The 19,619-nt window shown below is 40.9% G+C and overlaps 1 protein-coding gene across 16 annotated transcripts in view; it reads left to right on the forward strand.

The window, feature by feature from the left end:
• The window catches only part of LOC124277341 (dedicator of cytokinesis protein 9-like), a 186,773-nt gene that overhangs the window by 49,243 nt on the left and 117,911 nt on the right, over positions 1–19,619 (forward strand). For 15 of the 16 annotated variants that reach the window (XM_046713045.1, XM_046713053.1, XM_046712995.1 and 12 more), the window contains exon 2: positions 4,097–4,219. In XM_046713045.1, the coding sequence (XP_046569001.1) occupies positions 4,097–4,219 (123 nt within the window). Of the gene's footprint in view, positions 1–2,516; positions 2,614–4,096; positions 4,220–19,619 lie in introns of those variants that run through there. The other variant, XM_046713109.1, reaches the window with a different exon arrangement.

Below are 19,619 nucleotides of genomic sequence, written 5' to 3' on the forward strand. Positions count from 1 at the left end.
CCTACCTGTAATCATCATCATCATCATCATCCAAACTGTACAATACCAGTATACCTCTAATAGTTGCATCTTCATCATCATCATCATCATCATCATCATCATCATCATCATCATCATCATCATCATCATCATCCAAACTGTACAATACCAGTATACCTCTAATAGTTGCATCATCATCATTATCATCATCATCATCATCATCCAAACTGTACAATACCAGTATACCTCTAATAGTTGCATCATCATCATCATCATCATCATCATCATCATCATCATCAAACTGTACAATCATCATCATCATCATCATCATCCAAACTGTCATCAATACCAGTGTACCTCTAATAGTTGCATCATCATCATTATCATCATCATCATCATCATCATCATCATCCAAACTGTACAATACCAGTATAGTTGCCTCTAATAGTTCATCATCATCATCATCATCATCATCATCATCATCATCATCATCATCATCATCCAAACTGTACAATACCAGTATACCTCTAATAGTTGCATCATCACCATCATCATCATCATCATCATCATCATCCAAACTGTACAATACCAGTATACCTCTAATAGTTGCATCATCATCATCATCATCATCATCATCATCATCCAAACTGTACAATACCAGTATACCTCTAATAGTTGCATCATCATCATCATCATCATCATCATCATCATCATCATCAAACTGTACAATACCAGTATACCTCTAATAGTTGCATCATCATCATTATCATCATCATCATCATCATCATCCAAACTGTACAATACCAGTATACCTCTAATAGTTGCATCATCATCATCATCATCATCATCATCATCATCATCATCCAAACTGTACAATACCAGTATATCTCTAATATCATCATCATCATCATCATCATCATCATCATCATCATCATCATCCAAACTGTACAATACCAGTATACCTCTAATAGTTGCATCATCATCATTATCATCATCATCATCATCATCCAAACTGTACAATACCAGTATACCTCTAATAGTTGCATCATCATCATCATCATCATCATCATCATCATCATCATCATCATCCAAACTGTACAATACCAGTATACCTCTAATAGTTGCATCATCATCATTATCATCATCATCATCATCATCATCCAAACTGTACAATACCAGTATACCTCTAATAGTTGCATCATCATCATCATCATCATCATCATCATCATCATCATCCAAACTGTACAATACCAGTATACCTCTAATAGTTGCATCATCATCATCATCATCATCATCATCATCATCATCCAAACTGTACAATACCAGTATACCTCTAATAGTTGCATCATCATCATTATCATCATCATCATCATCATCATCCAAACTGTACAATGCCAGTATACCTCTAATAGTTGCATCATCATCATTATCATCATCATCATCATCATCATCCAAACTGTACAATACCAGTATACCTCTAATAGTTGCATCATCATCATCATCATCATCATCATCATCATCATCATCATCATCATCATCCAAACTGTACAATACCAGTATACCTCCAATAGTTGCATCATCATCATCATCATCATCATCATCATCATCATCATCATCATCATCATCCAAACTGTACAATACCAGTATACCTCTAATAGTTGCATCATCATCATCATCATCATCATCATCATCATCCAAACTGTACAATACCAGTATACCTCTAATAGTTGCATCATCATCATCTGCATCATCATCATCATCATCCAAACTGTAAAGACCCGTGAAGGTCTGGGTTAGAATATTGATCTTCAGTCACCCATGCTTGTCGTAAGAGGCGACTAACGGGATCGGGTGGTCAGGCTCGTTGACTTGGTTGACACATGTCATCGGTTTTCAGTTGTGCAGATCGATGCTCATGCTGTTGATCACTGGATTGTCTGGTCCAGACTTGAATATTTATAGACCGCAGCCATATAGCTGGAATATTGCTGAGTGTGGCGTAAAACTAAACTCACTCACTCACTCCAAACTGTAAAATACCGGAATACCTCTAATACTTCCATCATCATCATCATCATCAGCAGCAGCAGCAGCAGCAGCAACAACATCCAAACTATACTTGTTTAGTTGTTTGTGCTTGTAATAGGCCTGAGTTTGGTCCTCAAATGTTTCGAAAATGTATGTTCATTGTAGGAAACCAGTATTACTGGATTGTCTGGTCTAAATGTGATAATTTGTCAGTTTTATAGCTGAACTATTATAGCTGAACTATTGCCAAGTGTGGCAAGCAAAATAAAAAAACCAACAAGCATACAAGTTTTGAGTATTAAGATTACGACTGTATAATGGCCCTAAACTGAAATATGTTTGATGAATATGAAAGGAACGCGAAGGCTTGTGACCTAGTTCTCATTAACTTCCTGAATCCAAATGTAACCTGAGATCTATATCTTATATCTCCGACTCCATTACTTCAGTGCTGAGGAAGCAGGTGAGGTGTTAGTATTTACCTGCATGAATCATAATCCTCACGCACTAGGAAGTTGTACGTCATCGTTATGAACCAGACTAGCTTGGGGCACAATGTTACATGTGTGAAGTTACATCGAGATGAGTTTTACTGCAAACACAATGGTAATATTTTCTGTTTATAGTATCATGAGTTTGTGTTTTGTTCTTTGATCGTTTTGGTGTAGGAATGATTTTTTTTAGACGTGACATCATTGATGTAGATTATTGCATTCCATACTTTTTCCTTCAGCAGTGTGATTACGGAGTGATTGAATAACATGCAGCTGTTTGACATTTAAATATGGCGGCAGATGCACCATCACAGGGATCGTGTAATCGTTTATACTCATTTACACAAAGTAGTTATGTGTGTTGAGCTGTCCAATCATGACATTGTCATGGTAACCTGATGGCATTGGTAGTCTTACATATCGGTTTGCAGGAACCTTGTCGTAATTTATCAAACTTCTAGTTTCTGTCCGTAACAGGGATGAGTGATTATCATTTGACTGTCACGAAATACTTCTGTCTCTTCAATATGACCCAGACTTCTTAGTGAGTGAGTGAGTGAGTTTGCTTTTACGCCGCTTTTAGCAATATTCCAGCAGTATCACAGCGGGGTACACCAGAAATGGGCTTCACATATTGTGCCCATGTGGGGAATCGAACCCGAGTCTCCGGCGTGACGAGCGAACGCTTTAACCATTAGGCTACCCCACCGCTCCCCCAGATATCTTAAGCTAAGGAATATTTATATTTCAAGACCATGAAATATTTGCATGCAGACATATGGTAATTCTTCTGTTCACCTGTATTAAATGCAGAATAGCAACAAAATTTTATATCAGAATTATTTTGCATGTTATATTTTACTGACATTTCTCTTTCCAAAGATATACATCATCACAGCTATCCGCTGTTTCAAACAATAAAAATGGAGGACTTACGATAGGCTCTCTGTCCATCTGCACCACCATTTGTCCAATTATGTTACCGGGGTATTTCCAGAACTTCAGCATCCTGCAATGATGTTTTAGAGGTGTTTGTCAGATGCCTGTCATTAACATGACCTTGACCTTATTTTCAGAATCATAGGAAGCAGTGACCAGTTTACTATGTGTCAGTTTTCGTCAGAATGTTTGCAATGATTTGGCACAATTGATAAATGAGCTTGTTTTTTATTACAAGGGGCCCATCCTGGTGTGTCAATATTGGTTCGCAAAAAGACACGCATTTATGTCCTTTTATTTAGTTGTTTATAGCATAACATATATGGTCTACTTGCTATTAAAAGGGGCAGTGGGGTAGTCTAGCTTTTAAAGCGTTCACTTGTCATGGTAAAGGCCCGGGTTCGATTCCCCACATGGGTACAATGTGTGAAGCCCATTTCTGGTGTCCCCTGCTGTGATATTGCTGGAATCTTGCTAAAAGTGGCGTCAAACTAAACTCACTCACTCACTAATTCCTATTAAAATTCCTACTGTGTTGTAAATTGTTCAGTACCCTAGCAGGCCCACACTTACCCGTCCACCCATCAACTCACTGATTAACGCACTTAGAATGCTATTTTTTATAAAATTATCACATGTATTTTTGTTCCTTCCAGGCCCGACCCAAGCTTGTGGAGCCGATAGACTATGAGACTTACGTTGTACAGCACAAGGTGTTACTCCACAATGACCCCCAGCGGGACATGCTCAACTTCCCCCATGATGATGTGGAGGTTCCGGTGAGTACTACTGCCATTGGTTACCATGACGTCACAATCAAATTACATCACAAATCTCTGTCATACTAAATAGAGAATATTATATGAGTGCCCATGTCATACTTTGTTTACAAAACGAGGGCCGAAATGTTGGTATTTCCTGAGCAAGAGCAAGGGATATACTGATATTTAGGCATGAGTGTTGCAAACATATTATGATATGGGCACTCATATGATATTCTGTTTATTACCGAAGTCGCCAAATTGACAAAAATACACCCAAATCTAATTTCAATTAGAGGCTGGCTACCTGCCATCGCCGAATGTAGAACACAACGCCACAGAAAAAACATGACGTCATAGCATTGTTCATGATGTCACGTCACCATGACAAAGTGCTATTTTGCCCTAGGGCATCGTATGAAAAATATGAACCCCGATATTTTCGCACTGGTAGGTGATAATATTGGTTCATTTAGTTTAGACACACAGGACACTGGTTATTACATTTTACAAACTGAAGAAGATGGAAGACTGATTATTGGTTGATATATGCTGATAACAAGCCTCAGTGACTTGTGTTGACATCAATGACATCATAAGGCAACCTCTGTGAATCAGTGAGTGAGTGAGTTGAGTTTTATGCCGCACTCAGCAATATTCCAGGTATATCTGTGAATCAGTAAGCATGACAAATGATGATAGTCCCTTGTTGACTTTGCTGAACTAGGAGCTGGGGTGGCCTAGTGGTTACAACTTAGGCACTTCATGCTGCAAACTTTGGTTCAATTTATCCGTAATTTCTGTTCAGTAATATAGCTTAATTATTCAGCTGGAATAGGTAATCTCTAAATGTGTTGACAGAGATTCATCGTTGGAAGCTGAGCAGCAGGGGCATTGAATTCTTCAACTGTGGTACTAGCGAAACAGTGAATGAGTCATTTGTCTGCTCATAGTTTTACATTTTATGCCATGCTCATCGCACTGTTTAACATGTTTAATTTGAAAAATGCATCTTTGGGGATTTGAGTCAATCATGGATAATTGAAGATTCTGGCAACTTTGAAAATTTGTGAATATTTGTATTTAAGTTGCAGAACAAGTGGTTTTAACCGTTTGTACCAAATTTCATGGTTCCCAATGTAATTTGTCCCAGAGGGAAGGTGACTCAAGAGGTTAGTCAGTTGTGAGTGGCCTACAGCAGAGGACAACACCATTATGCCTTTGTTGAGATGGCTCCTGGAAACTGTATGGGAAGACAGTGCACTGCTGTGTCTCACTATGTCTTGCTGTGTGTCATGTGATGGATTCTGATTTGATGTGTCCTCTTAACCGTTTAATGCATTATGGCTAGTGGAAGCCGCGATGGCTGAGCGGGTTAGGCGGCTGACTTTGTGTGCTGACGATTAGGTGCCTGACTCTGAGAGTGTGGGTTCGAATCCCGGATGGGACTCAGCCCAACGAAAGAATTAGAATCTGTACTTTACTAAGGAGGTGTAATCCCAACTATAACATATGTTACAGTATGGCTTCTACAATGTTAAGGGGTAATTGGTTCTGTGATGTCTTTTTAACAAAATAAATTGAAATCCTATTTTCACAGTGTTTGAAATTTAGATGGGTTTTGAGGTGCTTGTGAACGTCTCCTGTGGAATTGGAATCTAGGGACCCCAAAATTCTTAACTTTTTACATAAGTGTAATTACAAGAATCTGTTAAAATATGTTTAATTTTGAACACTGGTTTGGAAGGAAGTTAGAATGTTCATTGACACCATTGATAAAATATAATGTTGATTTATAATATTGAGATAATTGTATTTGATCCTCAAGTTCTTGTTTCAACGAACACAATTTTCAGATCCATTGATAACAACAAACATGTGAATACACAAATGCCTTTTAGAAACTGGTCAAGTGCAACGTATATTATATTTGGGATAATGCTTTCTCAGGAAAGTACAGATTCAGTTCGTTTAAGTCACATCCAGGATTTGAACCCGAACTATCAGAGTCAGGCATCTAATCGCCAGCACACAAAATCAGTGATCTAACCTACACGGCTACTGGGGTTACACAAAATTAAAGTCTGACAACTGTTCGTCTCGGTCATGTGCTTTGTGCACCCTTCTGACAAGTGTACGTTTTGTGGAAGCTACGGTGTCTTGAGAGGTTTAGATCACTGCCATTGTTAAACCCTGATCTTGAGGTCATTCCATTTCTGATGAGTTTCAGCATCAGCATCATCAGGGATTGAAGGCTGTTGTGTTAGAGTGCAGATCACCCATGTAGTCAGTGTGGTACTCTTCACCCCCAGACAACTCTGTTGGTCATCAGCCAGTGCTCCCTATCTCTTCCCTCATCACCATGCCCAATTCACTGCCAGACAAGCCGTAGCACCTGTGTTGTGCAGATCCGGAACTCTAGTCCGTCTGCTGTGGAGGTGTGTAGCGTCTGCTTCTCTGTTTTCAATAGAAGCAGACGTCAGGATTGTTGTCAAAAACTTCATTGGCAGTTGATCAGACTTGTCAGTTTCCCCTAATACAAAGGTATGCCCTGTTAATGAAAGCACCTGTTTGAAAGCTGAAACTTCTTTGGCAGTTGGTTGAGTTTCAGAATGAACATCTTTTCATGGAATAATGATTTGATTGATTACAAGCTCTTTACTTTAGGGGACAGAATAAAAGTTCATTTGATTATCATAGTGGAATGTTTTTATCGTTTGTTTTAATCCCAGATTCCCACATTTTCAGATTCCCAGATATACCATATCCAATATGTTTAGCTTCATGTGATCTGGTCCCCCGCCGTGATATTGCTGGAATATTGCTAAAAGCGGCGTAAAACTAAACTCAGTCAGTCAGTCATGTGATCTGGGGCGGTGGGGTAGCCTAGTGGTTAAAGCGTTCGCTCCTCACACTGAAGACCCGGGTTTGATTCCCCACATGGGTACAATGTGTGAAGCCCATTTCTGGTGTCCCCTGCTGATATTGCCAGAATATTGCTAGAAGCGGCGTAAAACTGAACTCACTCACTTACTTACTCACTCACTCACTCACTCACTCACTCACTCACTCACTCACTCACTCACTCACTCACTCACTCACTCACTCACTCACTCACTCACTCACTCACTCACTCACTCACTCACTCATGGGATCTGAAATGCACATCAAGCAGTGTACTTTTGAGGTGAAAATTCATCGTGGCACAATTTTTTTTATTGATTTTGAACCATTTAGGGGACTAACATTTTTTTTAATCTGAAATGGAAACTACCTGACCCCACAGATACTGGCTTTGTCCAGATGATGGCCAGTACATGACCCCAGGGCCCATGTGTTACATGCCACGCCCCCTCCACCTCTCACCTTTACATCACACACAATCCGGGTGTAGCTTAGAGAGAATGTTTGTGTATTGAGCATTGACACATGGGCTTCACTTACTGAACCACAATTCCACAAGAAGGCACCATTAAGTGATCTTTGTTTTACTGTGTGGAGAGCAGTGTAGTAATTATAGAATATATATCCTGTTTTAAGATAACAGCACATGGTCATTTTCCTTAATTGTTCTGGGAGACTTCCTGTTTTCTGAGTTGGTCGAGTAGACATTTGTGGTTCCTGTTGGTGACGGCATTCCTTCCTGGCTAGACATGGCACGCTGTTAGATTCTCCCAGAGATTTTACCAGAGATTTTTTATGATGTGGATAGGGTTTGTACTTATTTGTTATATTATATTACATAATGTATCAAAATTTGGTGGCCTGAACTCTTTGATAATATTAGGTGATGTTCCAGGTGGGATCTCAACAGTAGGAACACGTGAGATGTGTCAGATGAGGTTATCCTGCATCTTACTAGGCGGAAAGTGTATGAAGAATAGTTACCAAATTTGTTCAATAAGATGGGGTTGAGGGGTAGCCCAGCGGTTAAAGCGTCCGCTTTTCATGACGAAGACCCAGGTTTGATTCCCCACATGGGTACAATGTGTGAAGCTCATTTATGGTGTCCCCCGCCGTGATATTTCTGGAATATTGCTAAAAGCGGCGTAAAACCCAACTCATTCCCTCACTTCAATAAGATGGAACCCAGTGCAGCTGATTATCTGATTATTGTCGAGAGAAATAACTCTTGCTTAGCCAGTCTGCTAGTGTGATAGAGAACTGAGTGCATCTTCAAGCACCTGAGGGTATTTTCTGATATGTACCGGTAACATTACTTGAACTTACATGCGAGGTTAGTCAATAGATCCCATTGTTACTAGTTCTCATCCCTCAGTGCAGTGGAGCTACATCAAGTTCCTGGCATAGAACCAGTTTACTTTGTAGAGAGGGGCCAGGGGTGGCACTGTTGGTATGGTGGTGGTTTGCTATACACAGTTTTTACCCTTTGTTGTTGAATCCCAGATTTGACATATTGTTTGTCCTAGGTTTCTTAGCAACAAACACATACTTGTTTTTCTTTACCAAAGTAGAAAACAAGGATTGATAAACTTTCTTCTTACACTGAAACTGACATGTTATGACATGTTGTGTTTTATCCACATGGAACATACCTGATGGGACGTTTAATATGTACTATGTTGGCCCAGATGTAAATTCTCTGTGTAGAGTTGTATCCCTTGAGTGTGACAGGCTACAGCAATTTGTACCTGATTACCATCCTCATGGGTATATTGTATGAAAGCAATTAGTATCTCCTTTATCTCCGGGAACTGGCAATGAACTGAACGAATTAAACTGTAAGGAAATGAAAGATTAAATTGCTGTTGTGTTGGATGATGGTGTGCTTAGTCGGCCTTGATATAATGGAGGTATCTCCTTGTCTGTCTGGGATCTGGCAGTAGAGTCAAGCATATTGACCTGTAATGAAGCAAGATCCCCATTACTGTAGCCTACTGCTTTAAATACCACACAAGCTGCAGTCAGTGGATAGACTTGCACAAGTCTCGGTACTTTATGGTAGACTTAAAGGAAATATACAGGACTCAATGGAAATGTACAAGACTCGGTGGAAATGTACAACACTTAAAGGAAATATAGTAGACTCGATGGAAATGTATAAGACTTGATGGAAATGTGCAAGAACTTATGGAAATGTACAACACTTGAAAGAAATGTACAACACTTAAAGGAAATGTACAACACTTAAAGGAAATGTAGTAGACTCGGTGGAAATGTATAAGACTTGATGGAAATGTGCAAGAATTTATGGAAATGTGCAAGAATTTATGGAAATGTACAACACTTGAAAGAAATGTACAAGTCTCAATGGAAATGTACAAGACTCAAGTGAAGTGTACAACACTTAAAGGAAATGTAGTAGAATCAGTGGAAATGTATAAGACTTGATGGAAATGTGCAAGAATTTATGGAAATGTGCAAGAATTTATGGAAATGTACAACACTTGAAAGAAATGTACAAGTCTCAATGGAAATGTACAAGACTCAAGTGAAGTGTACAAGACTTGGAAATGTGCAAGAATTGATGGAAATGTACAAGACTCAATTGAAGTGTACAGGACAAGGCACAATGGAAATGTCAAAATTTAATGAAGCAAGTCTAGTCCAATATGTATAAGTACTACTATTGTTAAGCCAGGCCAGTACAAAGATGAGACATGGGTCTCTCAATACGTGTGGTTGTTTATAGACAGAAATCTGTTAGCACCGGTACAAGGGTTACATTCCTGTGGAAACGAGATGGGGATTTCCTGGGAGTGATTGTGTTTTGTTTACATACGGGGATATGTATGAAAGTAGGAAATAGAGAAGGGAAGAAAGGCAACAAGGGAAGGAAATTTGATGAAATGTTGAAATGGCTTGATAAGTAAATGAGATCTACACAGTGAGGTATGGTTGTCCAGCATGGAGAAACTAGCCAGCCCCGCCTAGGTTTAATGCTTTCTTATCTCCATTAGCAAATGAAATGGAAACATTTTTTTCGTCTAAAATCTGTCATTGTACATTTTGAGAAGGTGGTTCAGCCTAAGTGCACCACAGTTTGCTGTACAGATTTGTGTCCTTTTGACTTGTCAAGATCCTATTATTGAGAAATTGAAACCCAGATCAAACAAGAGGTTAATCAGTGAATTGTCAGCACCATTCCTGTGTCTTGGACTTCACCGAGTGGTAAATGTTAAAGACCTGCACCATTAGCTTTCTTTTATCTTGGGACCTGTGAAAATCCGGGTTAGAATTGATCTTCAGTAACCCATGCTAAATAGGCGACTACCGGGATCGGGTGGTACGCTCGCTGACTTGGTTGACACATGTCATCGGTTCCCAATTGCGCAGATCGATGCTCATGCTGTTGATCACTGGATCGTCTGGTCCAGACTCGATTATTTACAGACCGCCGCCATATAGCTGGAATATTGCTGAGTGCCGCGTAAAACTAAAATCACTCACTCACCCGTTTATCTTGGAAGTTTTTTGCCTAATGGCAGATGTCTTAGTGATCACTAAAGAGACACAAGATTGTCTCAAAAACCCTCCGTTTAAAAAACTGCCAAAATATTGAACATCTTTTGTTTATTTGGTGTTTGACACCACACTCTGCAATTAACCAGTTTTATAAATACCAGAATCTGTATCCAATTATAGCTGCATCAGATTGATTTTGTCATCAGCGTCCAGTGACATTGAGTATCACCTTGAGTAGGATGACACATAGACTAAGGCTTAGTCTCTTAATATATATATATATAATTTTGATAGTAACAAACAAGCCCATTTATATTGAAAAGGAGCCCTAGGGAGACCAGAGATTTCTGAACCTGAGGAAATCTAGACTTGTTTTATTTAGGGCTTTAGCACTGCAGAGAGGGCTTGGCAGTAGGGAAATTAATGTGGTTCAGGGACTGTGAGACAGACTAGATGACACACAGTCAAGCAAGTCACAGCCCTATAACCTCAATCCATTTATTCACCTCTGTAGATGAGTACAGGTTGCTGGGGACCTATTTTAATGCAGAATCCAAACAGGGCCATACTACAGTAGATGTAATATTTACATGCTATTTTCCTATAGATAATAAATGTCAATGTCAAAGATTTACAGTATTTGAAGCTAGGGATCCCTTGTGTTTCAATCTCTTAATATTTGGGTCATGACAACGACTTTCATGACTTTTTTTTCACACTGAATGGTATTATGTGTTACCAAGCAACCAGTGGCTGGGTGTGGTATGGTCTAGGTTCTCGCAGGTATTGATAGGGGAACAGTGGAGTGTATCCTCTATCCTTACCACGTACCCTGTCCTTGATTAAATGGAATCCACTCTCTCCCTAGTCTAGACTTATAGAAGTCTGCAAGAAAGTTACTATTTCATAAGTTTTCAATAGTGAGTGAGTGAGTGAGTATGGTTTTATGACACTTTAGCAATATTCCAGCAATATCTCAGCAGGGGATGCCAGAAATGGGCTTCACACATTGTATACATATGAGGGAAATCAAACCATGATCCTTGGCATGACAAATGTTTTAACCACTAGGCTACTCACCATCCCCAGAAAGTAATAGGTGACTCTAGGAGAACATATTGTAGTGTTACTGTAGAAGGTAAGTGTCCCCAAGTGTCATCAGCCAGTCTAGACTCTGAAAACAGTTTCTTTGAACATGGTCAAGTGTAACATTTCAGTTGTTATATCATTATATATGAGACTAAACTATGTTCATAAAGTACAAGGGGTGGTGGGTAGCCTAGTGGTTAAAGCGTCTGCTCGCCACGCCGAAGATCCGGGTTCGAATCCCCACATGGGCACAATGTGTGAAGCCCATTTCTGGTGTCCCCCGCCGTGATATTGCTGGAATATTGCTAAAAGCGGCGTAAAACCATACTCACTCACTCATAAAGTACAAATTCAAGTAATTTTTGGGGCAAGTCCCATCAGAGATTTGAACCAGTATTGTCAATGAAGTGTGATCCCAAATATAAGTTGTTTAAGTCTTGCTGGCTGCCATTATGTTGTAACAGGAGGCTCCTTCAGCGCAGACTTAGAGCAAGGCTAGCTACTCTGGCTCAGCCCACTCATAACTGATTGTGTGGACACCTTTTTGGGTCAAATCCCATCAGAGATTTGAACCCTCACTCTCAATGAAGTTTAATCCCAATATAAATTATTAAAGTCTTGCTGGTTATTATGCTGTAACAGGGAGCTCCTTCACTACAGCCTTGGAGCAAGGCTAGCTACTCAGAGCCGACTATGTAACACCTTTTTGGGTCAAATGCAATCAGAGATTTAGTCTGTCATACAGACGCTGAAGCAAATATATCCAAGAAAGCCCACGCAAGTCTAGAAAATGTTGCAAGTCTAGATTTCCTCAGCTTCTGAAAATGAAGAAAGTCTCAGGGCTCCTTTTCATTATATTATATATTTTTTTACTATGAACTTTTTTCAGTAATATGTTCATTTCAGAGACTAGTTGTTAGTCTATCAGAGATTTGAACCGGCTGTTTCAGTGAATTTAAGTCCCACATATATATTGTTAAAGTCTTGCAGGTTATCATGATGGCCTTGGTGTAACAGGAAGCTCCTTCACTGCAGCCTTGGAGCAAGGCTAGCTAGACAGACTAAGCCCCCCTCAGAGCCTACTGTGTAGACACCTTCAGCTGCAATCTCTTTTCTTCATGACATACAACACCAGGAATAAATAGTGAAGGATATTTTTGTTGTCTACATGTCTGCGTGGCGATGTAACCACCTCCCTGCACTTTAGGAACACTCTAGAGATTTGTCATAATCCAGAACACTTACATTTAGAACATTTGTGTGTCGTCTCCAATGGTTGCTGGTTCTGAAGAATTTTCAATCATTTAAGAACTGCCGAGGGGAAAAAGATTGTATACTCTCATATTTGATGAATAAATTAAACCAAAAATATGTAATTCACTAGTGATCTATTTAATACATGGATATTACATAAAACATAAGCAATGAATATCTCACAACTGGTCAGCCAGTAATGGTTTCATTACATTTGTAATTTTTAGGTCAAATGTTTGGGTCAAATCCAGTTTACAAGTGTGACCGTACACTTTTGCTTGCTCAGCATGACTGATTGTATGTGTGTTACAGTGTTGACACGCTGGCCCTGTGGCTAGCTGTGACCTGGATGCTCTGTATGGTAGCACTTGTGTCGCCCTGTATAATACGACCTGCGAGATCAAGTAGACACAGTGAACTCCCTAATATTGGCACAAGGGTGTAGGGTCATCTTACTTCCTACTTGCCCTAGTTGCGGAATAATGGTAGAGGCGTCAGCAGCCTCCTCTCATGGCTGCTGTTGTACCAAGTGGTCTAAGCGATCTTAGCGCTGATTTGATCATACCTCCATGCCTTAACATTGACTTATGATTGTGACAGTGTTGAGTTGAACCTCCTTATGGATTTCATTTTCCTTCTTCGTAGATAAGCTCCTTTGTTCAGTGTTTAGGGATTGTGGGGTAGCCTAGTGGTTAAAGCGTTTGCTCGTCATGTGAAGATCTGGGTTTGATTCCCTACATGGGTACAATGTATGAAGCCTATTTCTGGTGTCCCCCGGTGAAATATTGCTGGAATATTGCTGAAAGCAGCACAAGATTAACTCACTCACTCAGTCAGTCATTCACTTACTTCATAGATATATATTTAAATAAAACAACTTTATTTCTGGCACTAAATGTCAGTCCAGAAGTGTTTGACTTCAGCAGCCTATCCGAGCTGGGCATCAACAGTTCTTCATTTGAGTGTTGTTTATCCCCACAGTGTTGTTTATCACCACAGTCACCCAGTATTGATGGATGAATGCCTGTACATATAATCAATCTTGACCGGTCAGTCAATGATTAATATCACGAGCATCAATATACGCTGTTGGGATACAAGATACGCATCAACCAAGTCAGCAAGCCTGACCATCCGATCATGTTTGTTGCCACATCCGACAAGCAGGGGCTGCTGATGTCCAGTTATGGCTTCTATGGCCTGATGGTTGTGCACAGTATGGATCCAAGTCATTCCAGTAATGGAGGTGGAATAACTGTCATAACTCCCATACTTTCTCATCACCTGAGGTAGTGGAGATTGGTGTAGCACTAGTTAGTATTGCTATGTCAATCAGGGTCCTGGCCATGTATATAGACCAGTATCGTATTACAGACCCTGAAGCAAATATATATGGACCAGTATGGGTTACAGCTGTCTGCAGACATTGAACTTTTTTCAGTAAAATATGTTCATGATGTTGCCACATTGTACTATGATGTTGCCAAAAGTTGCCCTCTGTGTTATATATATTGAATCTTAGACAAAGACAGTTATCAATCACTCCAAAAAATATCAAGAAAATGGCTGCATGGCACAAGTTTATTTTCATGTTAGTGACCCTTTTTGGGCCATATGTTTGGTTAGTTTTTTAATGCCACATTTGTCAATATACCAACCATGCTGTCAGCTAGTTACCTCCCCTGACCACCCAATCCACATATCATCTTATGATAAGCACAGGTAGTGTGGGACCTATTCTGCGGGAAATCCCCCATGAGGCATCGAGCATCCCTTGAACCTGTCACATATTTCCTGGATGTTCTCATCCTTTATGAGTATGCCTCCTTCTCCAGGACTTGTAACACAGGGTGAATATGGTACATAACACAGGGTGAATATGGTACATAACACAGGGTGAATATGGTATGTAACACAGGATGAATATAGTACATAACACAGGGTGAATATGGTACATAACACAGGGTGAATATGGTACGTAACACAGGGTGAATATGGTACATAACACAGAGTGAATGTGGTACATAAAACAGGGTGAATATGGTACATAACACAGGGTGAATATGGTGCGTAACACAGGGTGAATATGGTAGGTAACACAGGGTGAATGAATATACATAACACACAGGGTGAACACATGGGTGAGGGTGAATATGGTACATAACACAGGGTGAATATGGTACATAACAGGGTGAATGTGGTACATAACACCGGGTGAATGTGGTACATAACACAGGGTGAATGTGGTACATAACACAGGGTGAATATGGTGTGTAACACAGGGTGAATATGGTACGTAACACAGGGTGAATACAGTACATAACACAGGGTGAATACGGTACATAACACAGGGTGAATATGGTACATAACACAGGGTGAATGTGGTACATAACAGGGTGAATGTGGTACATAACACAGGGTGAATGTGGTACATAACACAGCATGAATGTGGTACATAACACAGGGTGAATATGGTGCGTAACACAGGGTGAATATGGTACGTAACACAGGGTGAATACGGTACATAACACAGGGTGAATACGGTACATAACACAGGGTGAATATGGTACATAACACAGGGTGAATGTGGTACATAACAGGGTGAATGTGGTACATAACAGCGTGAATGTGGTACATAACACATGGTGAATATGGTACATAACACAGGGTGAATATGGTACATAACACAGGGTGAATATGGTACGTAACATGAACATGTTATATTTGTAAGTGCTAGGTGCATATGTAAGTGACCTCTGCAGGATACATTTCCTTCAGTCAAATATCAATGTGACAATTATGTACGCTGGATTGTATGATGAGCGAGGCTCACTAAAGGTGATTGGTTATATGGCTGCAGCTGATTCTATAGTTTCTCCATCTAGTACCTTATACTGCATCAGGACCCTGTGTAACATCAAACATTTTATGACATATGTCAGATATAGTGTACTTCTGAGTTCAGATGTGATGGACATTGGCATGTGGTCAAATGTGGTGTTTATCTGATATGGTATAGGTCAAGTATAGTGGACTTCAGATGTGTTATATAAGTTATAGCACACAGTCAGAAGAGACCAGATATGGTATACAACAGATATCTCATACTGCCGGTGTAGTGTTTACACATTAACCATCCTATATGCCCCTATCCTGGAACAGCTCCTTCAAGGAGAAGATGGAGACACTTTTATGAGATTTTAATTCTACAAACAGAATTAAGAGAAGCAATAAAGAGTGGCAGTGTGGGCTTTAATTTAAGCAGGGGGAAATGCTTTTATCCACTTTACTTGATTAAAAACAGATTTTGCTTATTGAAGACATCTTTAGGATGTGATCATAACTTTATTGTTTCAAACTTTGTGTTTCACTCGGCATGCTTGATTGGAAATATTAAAAACTTAAACGTCAGCATCCTCATCAGAATTACAACTTTGACATCAACACAGTAACTATTGAAAGTGTTAAGACTATTAGGTAGTTACATGTTCAGGAGAATAGTTAGTGTTTGTCAATCCCCGATTGAATAAGGAAGCTAACAAGATTGTCATATGTATTCAGTGTCGACATTCCTGCTGGGATATGCCAGATGTGGCTGTGTGACTTTGGGGTAATGCTGATTGATCAGTATTTGAGTTCTGTTAAAAACCCGTGAATATCTGGGTTAGAATTAGTCTTCAGTAACCCATGCTTGTCACAAGAAGTGACTAACGGTATCAGGAGTCATCACACGTCATCGTATCCCAATTGTTTAGATCAATGTTCATGATGTTGATCACTGGATTGTCTGATCCAGGCTTGATTAATGGCTGGAGCCATGTAGGTTGAGATGGGATGCTAGGGCCATGTAGGGTGAGATGGGATGCTAGAGCCGTGTAGGGTGAGATGGGATGCTAGATCTGTGTAGGGTGAGATGGGATGGTAGGGTGAGATGGGATGCTAGAGCTGTGAAGGGTGAGATGGGATGCTAGATCTGTGTAGGGTGAGATGAGATGCTAGAGCTATGTAGGGTGAGATGGGATGCTAGAGCTGTGTAGGGTGAGATGGGATGCTAGAGCTGTGTAGGGTGAGATGGGATGCTAGAGCTGTGAAGGGTGAGATGGGATGCTAGATCTGTGAAGGGTGAGATGGGATGCTAGATCTGTGAAAGGTGAGATGGGATGCTAGATCTGTGTAGGGTGAAATGGGATGCTAGTGCTGTGTAGGGTGAGATGGGATGCTAGAGCTGTGAAGGGTGAGATGGGATGCTAGAGCTGTGAAGGGTGAGATGGGATGCTAGATCTGTGAAGGGTGGGATGCTAGGGCCATGTAGGGTGAGATGGGATGCTAGGGCCATGTAGGGTGAGATGGGATGCTAGAGCCGTGTAGGGTGAAATGGGATGCTAGATCTGTGTAGGGTGAGATGGGATGCTAGATCTGTGAAGGGTGAGATGGGATGCTAGAGCTGTGAAGGGTGGGATGCTAGGGCCATGTAGGGTGAGATGGGATGCTAGAGCCGTGTAGGGTGAGATGGGATGCTAGAGCTGTGTAGGGTGAGATGGGATGCAAGAGCTGTGTGGGATGAGATGGGATGCTAGAGCTGTGTAGGGTGAGATGGGATGCTAGAGCTGTGTAGGGTGAGATGGGATGCTAGAGCTGTGTAGGGTGAGATGGGATGCTAGAGCTGTGTAGGGTGAGATGGGATGCTAGTGCTATGTAGGGTGAGATGGGATGCTAGAGCTGTGAAGGGTGAGATGGGATGCTAGATCTGTGAAGGGTGAGATGGGATGCTAGATCTGTGAAAGGTGAGATGGGATGCTAGATCTGTGTAGGGTGAAATGGGATGCTAGTGCTGTGTAGGGTGAGATGGGATGCTAGATCTGTGAAGGGTGAGATGGGATGCTAGAGCTGTGAAGGGTGAGATGGGATGCTAGATCTGTGGAATGCTAGAGCTGTGAAATGGATGGGATGCTAGAGCTGTGTAGGGTGAGATGGGATGCTAGAGCTGTGAAGGGTGAGATGGGATGAGAGAAGGGTGAGATGGGATGCTAGATCTGTGAAGGGTGAGATGGGATGCTAGATCTGTGAAGGGTGAGATGGATGCTAGAGCTGTGTAGGGTGAAGATGGGATGCTAGATCTGTGAAGGGTGAGATGGGATGCTAGAGCTGTGAAGGGTGAGATGGGATGCTAGAGCTGTGAAGGGTGAGATGGGATGCTAGAGCTGTGAGATGGGGGTGAGATGGGATGCTAGAGCTGTGTAGGGTGAGATGGGATGCTAGATCTGTGTAGGGTGAGATGGGATGCTAGATCTGTGAAGGGTGAGATGGGATGCTAGATCTGTGTAGGGTGAGATGGGATGCTAGATCTGTGAAGGGTGAGATGGGATGCTAGAGCTGTGAAGGTTGAGATGGGATGCTAGAGCCATGTAGGGTGAGATGGGATGCTAGAGCTGTGTAGGGTGAGATGGGATGCTAGAGCTGTGTAGGGTGAGATGGGATGCTAGAGCTGTGAAGGGTGAGATGGGATGCTAGAGCCTTTTAGGGTGAGATGGGATGCCAGAGCTGAGAATGTTGTGATTATCAGATGTTTCATGTACTGTACGCTAGAGGTTTATGAGTGATGCTGTCACTGTGAGATGTTGTCTCGACTGTCAGATGTAATGCTACACTAAGTAGCTGTAGATGTATTGTCACACAAGCAGGGAGGATGTGCTTCATACATAACACACCCTTCCTCTACATCTATCAGCTGTCAACACAACCTTCATACATAACACACCCTTCCTCTACATCTATCACCTGTCAACACACCCTTCATACATAACACACCCTTCCTCTACATCTATCACCTGTCAACACAACCTTCATACATAACACACCCTTCCTCTACATCTATCAGCTGTCAACACAACCTTCATACATAACACACCCTTCCTCCTCTACATCTATCAACTGTCAACACAACCTTCATACATAACACACCCTTCCTCTACATCTATCACCTGTCAACACAACCTTCATACATAACACACCCTTCCTCTACATCTATCAGCTGTCAACACAACCTTCATACATAACACACCCTTCCTCTACATCTATCAACTGTCAACACACCCTTCATACATAACACACCCTTCCTCTACATCTATCACCTGTCAACACACCCTTCATACATAACACACCCTTCCTCTACATCTATCACCTGTCAACACAACCTTCATACATAACACACCCTTCCTCTACATCTATCACCTGTCAACACAACCTTCATACATAACACACCTTCCTCTACTCTACATCTATCACCTGTCAACACAACCTTCATACATAACACACCCTTCCTCTACATCTATCAACTGTCAACACAACCTTCATACATAACACACCCTTCCTCTACATCTATCAACTGTCAACACAACCTTCATACATAACACACCCTTCTCTACATCTATCAACTGTCAACACAACCTTCATACATAACACACCCTTCCTCTACATCTATCAACTGTCAACACAACCTTCATACATAACACACCCTTCCTCTACATCTATCAACTGTCAACACAACCTTCATACATAACACACCCTTCCTCTACATCTATCACCTGTCAACACAACCTTCATACATAACACACCCTTCCTCTACATCTATCAGCTGTCAACACAACCT

The sequence above is a fragment of the Haliotis rubra genome, unplaced genomic scaffold (genome assembly GCF_003918875.1).
Source record: "Haliotis rubra isolate DU_JTF1 unplaced genomic scaffold, ASM391887v1 Scf106, whole genome shotgun sequence".
Taxonomy (NCBI): domain Eukaryota; kingdom Metazoa; phylum Mollusca; class Gastropoda; order Lepetellida; family Haliotidae; genus Haliotis; species Haliotis rubra.